We start from the raw sequence: 11,029 nt of genomic DNA, 5'->3' as shown, positions 1-11,029 counted from the left end.
CTAGGAATTATTGATTTTATGTTTAAATTATTTGCTGTTGAATTCCGCAGGTGAAATGGGAGGAAATTTTTCATGTGTAAGTTTTCGTTATTATTTCAGTTAATATATTAATTATAATGAATATGTTTAATTTATATAAATATATAATCTTCAACAACTTATTTAAATGTCAGTTAATTTCTTCTTTTTTTAACAAATGTTCTTATGTGCTTCTTACTGTTAACGACAAAATAAATAAATATTCCATTTCGTTTTACTTTTCTTTGTAAACCATATCTGAAATGTTCCATCTTTTTTTGTGGACATATCTTATATGACCACATTTTTATGCATACATTTTTGTAAGAGCGGGAATCGCAATACAGGTAATTTTAATCAACTACGTCGAAAGCTTCTCCATTAAGGCATACACTTACATATACTAGACACACAGCGGAATAAAACGTTGCAATGTGATTAGAAACACTTTGAACGAAAAGAAAGGATGCTTCAACTCCTCTCGAATCACTTCCCATTAGAAGATTTGTGTTTTTCTGCCATTTCATTTAAGGACAGATGACATAAACATAAATCTTTCACACATTTTTTTTATTATTATTTAATGTTTTCATCTTATTTTGTTTTATTCATTTACTTCTTTGACGCAATGCAATAATTTATGGAAGGCCATACAGTTTTACTCATTGTACTAAATATGGTTATTCTTTAAAAAGCATAATTTATTTATATACAGTTTACATAGTTGTAAGAGATGATGAAGATATAAACGAATAAATGATTATATTTAATTTTGAAAAATTAGCAAACATCCTTTGAAATGAAGTCCTCCACATGAACAGCTGAAAATTTGGCAATGCTTACCTTGATATATAAATCCTTGAAATTATGGGACAATGATGAAAGGGAAGTATAGTCGGAAACTAGGTTCGTAACTACTATCGCGTGAAAGTGGTGTCTGTTTTCACCAGAATATGAATGATACAGTTGTAAAACCTTTTGTTAGAATACGCCATAATTCAAAATTCAAAGTTTATGGTCTGATTTCAACTCAAACACGGAAAGGTGATTCGCAGTATGCAAAGTAATATTTCGGTCTCGCAGAGGCCTCTTTATCAATAACATTTTAGATACGCATATTTTTACTTTGTGATAGGTTAGTGAAAAGACATCTAAAAAGCAGGATATTGAAGAAGTATTTGAATGGGTAAGCTGTACTACTAATTATGACAGGTGGTAAAAATTGCTTTCAGTAACAAAGAGATAAAAGTTTAATGCATCTTGTCGTTAAGATATCTTTACTTCAAATGTTGTTTCTTTTTTTAAAAAAAACAATGTATTGTTGGTCATTCTAACTGATCTTCATCGATCAAGTAATCAAAATTTACAATCAAGGAAGCAAGTGTAATGACACTTTTAAACATTCAAAACTCCAGCACATCGACAAGCTATTTCTTCTTGCTTTATCGCTTACGATGAGAACACTATTTGTTATATAGGTTACAGATTATCCCGGATGAAACATAAGATACATTTGTGTTTATTTTATGCGTTCGTATGTGTTCAAAAATATATGTATTCTAGTTATATCTTAAAATAATTTCATACACAACTTTTCTATACATAAATACATGTTTACAAATATCAATGGGCTATAAGTATGAAAGGCGTTCGTTGACACAATTTCACTCACGTCAAATGTTCCATTTGAAAACTACTTTTAAAAATGCGATCGAGAGTTGCCGGGTTTAAAACCTGTCTGTACATTTCCGTAACAGAATTTCGTAAATACTCGGTCATGTAGAGTGCAGGTTTAACTTAGTGAATCTGCATTTGTCTTATTAAACATGTTACTGAGTAAACGTACGCTTGTAGATCTGCAACTGGAAACACATTTTCTTTAACTTTATTTTCTGTATTTGAGTTTAACATTTCAGTTGCATGTCTCAGGGACAGACAGATATAATAAGTGTGCAAATTTGCTTATGTATTATATGCAATGGAAGATACGAACTTGTGAATTTGTCAGTCTTTTCGTGTTAGGTCTCAATTGTTAAAATCATTATGTAAACCTTTTCAAAAGTGGGTGCCTTTAATCAAAAGTTTGGATTAAGAAACTATTATTTCTTGTGCATGGAAACAGTCAATACACATTCGCATTTTCAAAAGTGGTTTTCAAAAGTAACACTTTACGTGTATTGCATTTTTTTGCAACGAACGCCTTTCATGTATAAGTAGATATGTTGTCTTCTTCTCATGCTATAATGCTTCAGTCACACTATACCGTATAGCGTTAACGGACGTCCAACGCATAACAAAATTTTCAATCCGTCCATGTCCGTTCGTATGCGTTTCTTTTCCGTTTATCATGCGGCGTTTGCGCTTCTTGTCCGGCGGTGTCCGGCGGTGTTCGTTCCGTTCGTTGGAAAGTTTTGAACATGTTCAAAATTTGGAACGTACACCACCGGATAAAGTTGTCGGTCAGATGTACGGTAACCATGCACTGGATGCGTTTTGTTCGTTACTCGTACGTTCCTTATTCTGAACTTGTTCGGTTCGAGTTCGTTCTTTTCCGGTGGACCTGATTCACGGCCGGACTAATAACGGACATGCAGCGGATGAAACGTATGTTAAACGGACGATAACGAACAAGGGACGTATAAGAACTGATAAATAACAGACATGAATCGATGGTCCACCGCACAAAACTGATGATGAATAAAACGAGGTTTCCCTGGTTATAACTGTCATATACATTCCTGCATTTCGAGTGTAATAAGGACCTTCTGAAACTTTGATAGTTTGAGTTAATGATCCACATATCATGAAGTGTCGCGTTAGAGCCCACCTGCAGTATCAAGCGGCCGTGATCCAGGCACGTATTGACCTGTTGGGTGCGAGTGTAGATATTGTCGCTTATGAAAATAGGAGAAGAAGGAGGCGACTGCGGAGGTGGTGGTCAAAGGCTTGGCTGGGTCCTGAGAGACGTCGAATGCTTGGTCTCTACGATCAACTCATGAGAAGAGAGAGAGAAGACGGAGAGAAGACCAACGGTCATTTACAAACTTCATGAGGATGCCTCCTGAGATGTCTGATGAGATTTTGGATCGATTGGGTCCCAGAAAAACAAAACAATATACCACATACAGAACCCCTCTTGACCATGGAATGAAGTTAGCCGTTACACTCAGACATCTTGCGTCAGAGTCAAAGTATTCAAACATGGAATTTATATATGATGTAATTTATGCCAAATTACTACAGAAATATAAGACACTAAAACATTACAATTATAATGATAATTATACATTCAGATAAATGTACTTGAATTTAGCGTCATATTGGAGCTCTTCAGCTTTTTCCTCTCAGGGGTGGTCTTTCAAAACCTTGTTTTTGTAGTCCTGGTCTTTTAAATTCCATAGACAGGGATGTATCGCAATCCATTCTAGGACTTGACCTTCCTCCTGCTCGTCACCGAGGTGGCAAGATTTCTTTGGTTTCTTTGACTAACTTAACTTCTGAGTAGAAGGCATGGATGAATCACTTGGTAGATCTGAGTCTTTTGGAATTTTTACAGACGGAGTTTTTCCTCAGTAACTTCAATGGTTTCTTGTTCTTGAACAGCATCACTATCAGGGGAATGAGAGGGTGACCTTGGAGTATTCCTCCGTCCCCTGGCCCTTCCCAGCATTGGTAGCCTTGCCTTTTGGCATTTTGGAGCACATGTGGGATCTTTGAGAGCGTGGAAAATAAAATGACGAAACGAAAAAAAATATCGGACTATTTATACCAGTTTTGTCCGTCACGTGACCGGTAGAAATACGCTCGTCGAACGTTCAAAGAAGGTTTTGTCAGTTCTTCATGCGCTGCGTGTACGTTTTTTTGCGGTACAAATCCATTACTAGTACGGTTAAGTCCGTTAACTGTACGTCGTTCATTCGGTATATGTGCGTTGATCGTTCGGTCATTGTGCGTTTTGTACGTTTTATGCGCCCCGTACAGCGATCATGAGAGCACCGAGCAGCAGCGGGAAATGCTTTTCATCACCGGATAACTTTCAGCCGCATTTTTCTTTGCGTTTGGCGTCCGTTAACGCTATGCGGTGTAGTGTGACTGAAGCTTTAAGTCCAGGAATTTATAGGCTTAACGTATATTTTATTACAGTTTCAGCAATTAGACAAACGCATCAATGGTGGACTGATTGTTATAAATAGAGAATTGTTCGACAAATATTTTGAACGTTTGAAGGTATCGTTTCTATAATTTTATCAGGCTAAACAAAAAAGTAATTGAAAGAAACATTATGAACAGTTAAAATGTTATTTTCATAGGTTGGCTCGAATAAAATATGTTTTGTATATACAGTTGTATATATCAAAGTATTTGTAGAAATCATGCATCCTAGTTGGATGGCGTACTAGCAAAAAACTACACAATGCCCAAAAGATGGTTTATTTACATGTATTTAATAATATGTCTTTCATCAACGTATAAACTCACACACTCTTCGAATATACAAGTTTACTTATGCAAAGTAACAATAACGATATTTGATATTAAACGCATGGCTTAATATATATTGTTGATTTGCTTACAGTATTTTTTAGGAAAGAAAAAAGTTAAAAAATAAATAGCACACACACACACGCACAGGCACACGCACACGCACAAACACACATGCCTTTAAAACACGATTGCACCCCCACATACACTCGAAACAAGTATTGCTGTTTCTTGCTATTATTTTGCCGCTGTTATACCAATGCGGTATTTAAAGCTCCATGTTCTGCATTGTATGTTTAGATCACTGTTATAAAAGTAATTTTGTTGAGAAACTTACAATAAAGAAAAAGTTATTTTACACTTTTCTTTTGTACAGTCTTTATTCATTTCCATCGGACAAAAATTCTGAGCCGAAATGATGAGAATAAATAAGTGTGAAGCATCATCCCTGCATTTTCAATATTAACATCATCTTTTTATTCTCAAACAAATTGATAATTCGTTCCTTTCTTTTGCAATATAATATTATGCATTTTGAAAAACCAAGTATTATTTTATCACGCAAATTACGAATTGGTCTTGGTCTTGTATTCACTACAGTATACACCCAATTTATTCATTTTAGAATCAAATCTCTGTATTGAAATATTACAATATTACTGCACAAGACGTACTGTGTACGATTTAAAATTAAATTTCAAGGTGAAATCTCACAAGCAAGTTATAACCTGTGAACAATCCCAACTAAAAGCACAGCAAATGGATGAGAAGAAATACCCATTCATATTTTCTACTATCTGAGATTTGTTCTTTTCAGACTACTGCGTTTCTTTCTTTCAGGAGATGGTTAATAAAGATGAACACAAAATTGGTATGAACTTGTAGCTTCACAGCATGCAGATTGAAAATGATTTAAATAATGTGACGAATATTGATGAAATCTTGTTTAAATTAATGCTAATGTCGAATGGTTTTTGCATAATATTTAAGATGGGTTTTATCATATATGAGAAATATATTGTCTAATTTTATTGAACACTTTTCAGCGGATTATTGGTTTATAATAAATATTGTCTATCTATGATAACTACACATAAGCAGCAATATATTTGAATGTCCTAACAATTTATCTTTACTACATTTTTTTTAAATTGATAATATGCATGGAACATTGTCCAACTTAACAGAGCAGGGAAATTCGTTAATGTATACACGTTTCCAATGTGTGTAAAATACGCAAACAATTTTGAGTACAGAATATTGTTGCCTACATCTTACATTTTACGCGACAATGAGTCAATCAATTTTCTTCCCAATATTACTCTGCCTTGGAACCACGAATATATACAGCCCTTTTGAACTTAATTAGTTTATCATATGTCTAAGAAACACTTAGATGTATTACAAAACTTCTTTTATTTACTTTTTACTAGATCAATACTTCAGTGCGCCAAGAGTGCGAGTTCAAATACTAGACACCAGAAGCACCCGTGCAGTTACAATGTTTATACAACGGTTACAGTATGAGATAATGCATCGGAATCGCATTGATACTGCCGTTATTGGAACAGTAGCAGATGCACTTCCTGAAGCAGTTTTAATTCTCGTGTGCAACATAGGACAAGGCGGATCCACAAAAGCCTTAGTAAAGAAATGTCTGAAAGATGTTGAACGTAATTATCCTTACCTGATTAGTAACTAAGTTTTTTAGAAATATATATATATATATATAATACATGTATACATTTAGTTTAATGGCAATATTTACATTTTCATATTGATAAAGATAACACGTAACAACCTAAGTTAAAATCATGTTTTTAAGAATTCCTGTTTTGATATTGTAACAATTCTGTTCTTAAATTTTAACAATACTTACATTTAAGTCGTCCAGAATATTTTATTTATCTTTCTTCTGGGACATCTGTTCTTTTACTAGCTATACGTCTCTTTCGTGTAATAACAACTTACATCGATTGGTATCAGAGTAAAGGTATTTAAAAACGTATGCCTGTATGGAAACAAAGATATTTATTACATATTTGTTATTAAAATGATTTAATGATTGTTATTGTGCTGCAACGGTTCAAACACTCATTTGATGCTATGAAAACAGAGAAACAATGTCATTTTGTTTTAGAGGTTCACTACAACAGAGTTATTCTGGTAATGGTACACGTTATGAGAGAAGAAACTCTCCCAAAGCTCCCCTCTAGTGGTGAAGTAAGAGGCGAAGAAAGTTTGAAGAAAATTGGAGAGATGGTTGACATGGGTTTCTATGACGATAAAATATATCAGTGCGATATGAATACAAAAGCCATTAAACAAATTTTGCAGTTCTGTAAAGAATTTCGTTATTCAGACAATCAGGAAAGTCAAGCCGATAATACAATAGTGCCTGCCTCTAATCAGCCAAATGATTCAATGAATTCTCCCCCAAAACAAACGAAGGATACAATGATTTCTCCCTCTAATCCACCGAAAGATTCAATGGACCACTCCTCTGATCAGAAGACAAATCAACTCCGACACGAACAAATGGAGAGTGTGCAAGAAAACGTGATTTACCTTAATGGCAAAAGTAGCTCATTAGATATATTTTAGATATATTGATTATACATGTATATCTTACAAGTGTTTTTTCCTTTTGTTCAAAATATTAAAAATGAGCTTTGTTATTAACATATTGGATAGTTTTGACTTAAGTATTTTAAAAGTATTTAAAAATATTTTTATTTAACTTATTCCAGTCAAATTTTCAGTGATGAAATTTAAAATAAATTTGCAAACATAAATGGTATACACTTATTCATTATCTATTATTTGTAATTCAACAAACACTGCTTTTTGTCTTTATTTCTGTTCATGTGTCAATTATATTGGAGATAAAAGTTGTGCTTCAAAATACTTAAGACATTTTGCCAAAGCGTATCTATTTTTAGGATATTCCAGCAAAAAGATATATCTGATGACTCCGTCTAATACCAAAGCCCTGACAGTGTTTATTAAGATATTTAAAACCAAAATGAGGAGTTTTGGATTTGATATTGATGAAAAGGAGCCAAGTGAAGCTAGAAACCTCGACCCTGATCTGTTGTTGATAATACTTTGCAATGCTGCATCGCGCATTGAGTCTGACATCAAGAATTGCTATGATAAAGACTTGCGTATGTAAAACCTTTTTTATTATGAAATTGATAAACAAGTAAAAGTTATAGATCGTGGTTTCATTTCCTGTGAATAATATTCAATCTTATATATCGATATTTTAGAGTACTACTGTTTGTATATTTAGATTCGGGGAAGTAAATTTTCGCGGAAAGGTCCATTTTGGGGGTCTATACAAATATTCGCGCTATTTTGAATTCGCGGACGCGACTGCCAAAAATCATTAATTCGCGTAGACCACTCAGGTTATAAAATAAGGAAAATTACTTTAATCACAGTTATTTTCAATACTTGGTGTCAAACAATACACTATTGTAAAGAAAAAAGACACTGTCTACAGCAAAGAAAAGAATGCCCGTTAACGTGCATAATTATTCATAATTTGCGTCATAAACATCTTGACATCTGATTAGATCATGTTTTGTGTGTTATTCTGAACTAACAATATAAAAACACAAACATAAACTTTTTTAAATCATGAATAACTTGGAAAACAAAACACAATTACTCAGTAAACATTTAAATAAAAAAGTGTGAAAGCATATCACACACCGATATACATTGTTCTATAGAAGCGCAAAAATATGACTATTAAGGAATTATTGGTGTAGAAATATTCGCGCTAACATAAATTCGCGGATCGAATGTCACCGCGAAGATCGTGAAAATTTTAAGCCCGCGAATATTTCTACACATACAGTTTTTTTCGCATAATATAATTTCTGCGGCAATTATATGCTTATATACCATTCCATTTTAAGATTAATTTACAGTTTTTACATACGTACACTGTACATTGTGAATTCACCTTTTAAGACAAGTTAAACATATTCTATGACTCTTTCAGAAGCCGTTGTAAACGACACAATTTTGATAGCGCTGCATGTAATAACAAAAGGAAATGAGCCGAAATTGCCTACAGAGGATAAACTAGCTGCTGACAGTATCTTTCAGGACAGTTCATTGATTAAGATTATCGACATTGCTTTTGATACTGAAAATGGAATGTATGAATGTACAAATCTGCAGACGATTTTTTTGATCATCTTAATGCAAATTTAACACACGCCACAAACTTAATAGATTGAACATTAACATGTTGATGGTTTGCTTCTTTCTATTTTTTTTGTATTTTATTTCATTTTGCACTTCCGTTATAATTATGTTTACAATTCGATATTCTTGCAGCAAATGACAAAACGATTAAACAGATGGCTGCGTATGTTTTGTGGTAAATTCTGGAAACAAAGTGATCCCTCGGAAGCATTAATCACAACAAAATAACATAAGAATTGCAGACTCGGTTTGATTGAGTCTGTATATGAGGGACAATGTATAAGTGCAACATCCCTCACGCCCCCTAGTACCGGCTTGAGCGGTACTCAATTCTCAACACTTTATAGTGTTGGCATCAATGATCCCGAAGGACCAGAAATTATAACAACACTGAAGTGAAGTACGGGGCAACTTTTTACGGCTGCCACACGGAACTTGACACCTGCTGTTGTGAAGTACAAAATTCTGGAAACAAAGTGATCCCTCGGAAGCATTAATCACAACAAAATAACATAAGAATTGCAGACTCGGTTTGATTGAGTCTGTACATGAGGGACAATGTATAAGTGCAACATCCCTCACGCCCCCTAGCACCGGCTTGAGCGGTACTCAATTCTCAACACTTTATAGTGTTGGCATCAATGATCCCGAAGGACCAGAAAATATAACAAAACTGAAGTGAAGTACGGGGCAACTTTTTACGGCTGCCACACGGCACTTGACACCTGCTGTTGTGAAGTACAAAATTCTGCTTACTCATGCTTAGTACCTTTTCCCTGTCCCGCCGCTACCCACAAGAAGAGACATTGACAAAACGCGAAACGTGAAAACACAGGAATGCAATGAACTTTTGATGAACGTCTTGAAAAAATAATAACTAATTTGTGGTATTTGATCTTGGTGCAGCTGTTGCTGCTAGATAATTTAATCATCTGGTTGTTCTTCATGTTGTTCATCTATATAAAGACAATAAATTATAACTGTGTCCGCGAATTAGATTTGTGTGTTTTTCTGTTTGAGAAGAGAAATGACATAACATTTTAAGCCCCTGTGCATAACGCAATTAGGGTAGACCATGGGTAATGGGCACTATAAGAAACTGTAAAATTGACAACATACGACAGTTATGTGTCTTAAAGGTCACCTATATGCAAAATTTCAATAAAGTTTATTGTATGGTTTATGAGTTATGGATATATTTATCAACTAAAATATTGCTAGTAGAAGTGTTTTTTTTTTTCAGAAATGAGGAAACAGTAAATAATCTATAATGTCATTATGTTTCTTACAATCATAGCTATTTACACTGTTGCTCATAAAGAATATATGTGTTAACCTTTGTATTTTATCTTTATTAGTTTGATACTTTTGGTGGTTTCTCTAACTTTGTAAGTTTAGGGTCAATCTGTTCAAGGTCTAGATAGTGTGTTGATGTATAATTGATAAACAATAATTGACAGTTTGAATATTTTTACTTCATCAAATAAATTAGACTTGACAATTTAAAGCGTGTACGAAGCAAAAGGTCAAGGCCCTGTTATTTTAATATAATCGTTGAGCAATATTCTTTTATCATATATGAATTGACATAATACGTTTTATAAGAGTAACACCAAATAACACCAATTGTTCCTTGGTAGCTAGTTCGAACTGAGTTATAGCATGTTAATGCAAACTTACACCAATGAAGACATTGCATGTTTGCACTTATTATAGTGGAGCGGGAAATTGAGAAAATAATGCAAAATGTGATACAAGAATGAAAGTTTAGACCATGAAGTTTTAAAAAATGAAGTGGGCCAAAAATGCCTCTGCTCATTCAAGATGCCCGCCATTTTTAAAATTGCCGCAGTATAAATTTGTCTCAGATAATAGCTCATACATTCAATTTTTGTACAGATCTTAAAATTACATTGAAATGTACTGTAGGTTTAGAGAAAACAGATTTATTACGGTAGTCTGTATAAATTAAGTGATACCAATTTTGCAAAGCCATTTTTGACAGCAACATACAAATTTATGCATGTTATTTCATAGTACATCTTAGTTCTAGTCATTGTAATTTAACACTAGAAGTTTTTAATGTGTTTTCCTATACAAGTTTATAAACCCAGGTGACTCTTTGAGCATGAATCATTAAATATGTTAATAAAGGCATAAAGTGAGGCTACATGCTAAGTATCTATGGTCTGTGGATTGTGCTTTTTGAGATTTTTAAAACATTACTACTGTGCAAATCTATGTACATTAATTGACCGAAAAGCGATTAATGTAACTTTAAAAGAGGTCTACTCTACTTTGCAAG

The 11,029-nt window shown here is 33.7% G+C and overlaps 1 protein-coding gene across 1 annotated transcript; it reads left to right on the top strand.

Annotated features, from left to right (window-relative positions):
• Window positions 1–1,159: 1,159 nt before the first annotated feature.
• On the top strand, window positions 1,160–10,452 carry LOC132728229 (uncharacterized). Its single transcript, XM_060713839.1, has 7 exons — window positions 1,160–1,204; window positions 4,162–4,245; window positions 5,341–5,371; window positions 5,934–6,173; window positions 6,641–7,081; window positions 7,443–7,667; window positions 8,516–10,452. Exons 3-7 carry the CDS (start codon window positions 5,344–5,346, stop codon window positions 8,728–8,730), a joined length of 1,149 nt encoding a protein of 382 aa, XP_060569822.1. The 5' UTR covers window positions 1,160–1,204; window positions 4,162–4,245; window positions 5,341–5,343; the 3' UTR covers window positions 8,731–10,452.
• Window positions 10,453–11,029: the final 577 nt, after the last annotated feature.

This window comes from Ruditapes philippinarum, unplaced genomic scaffold (genome assembly GCF_026571515.1).
Source record: "Ruditapes philippinarum isolate M1 unplaced genomic scaffold, ASM2657151v2 ctg15191_1_1_1_1, whole genome shotgun sequence".
In the NCBI taxonomy this organism is placed as follows: domain Eukaryota; kingdom Metazoa; phylum Mollusca; class Bivalvia; order Venerida; family Veneridae; genus Ruditapes; species Ruditapes philippinarum.
This window is presented reverse-complemented; position numbering and strand designations above follow the sequence as displayed.

Coding starts and splice junctions, on each gene's coding strand:
- LOC132728229 (XM_060713839.1), top strand. CDS start 5,344: ATGGTTAATAAAGATGAACACAAAATTG. Junction 5,372..5,933: donor TAAAGATGAACACAAAATTG/GTATGAACTTGT, acceptor ACTTTTTACTAG/ATCAATACTTCAGTGCGCCA. Junction 6,174..6,640: donor ATGTCTGAAAGATGTTGAAC/GTAATTATCCTT, acceptor ATTTTGTTTTAG/AGGTTCACTACAACAGAGTT.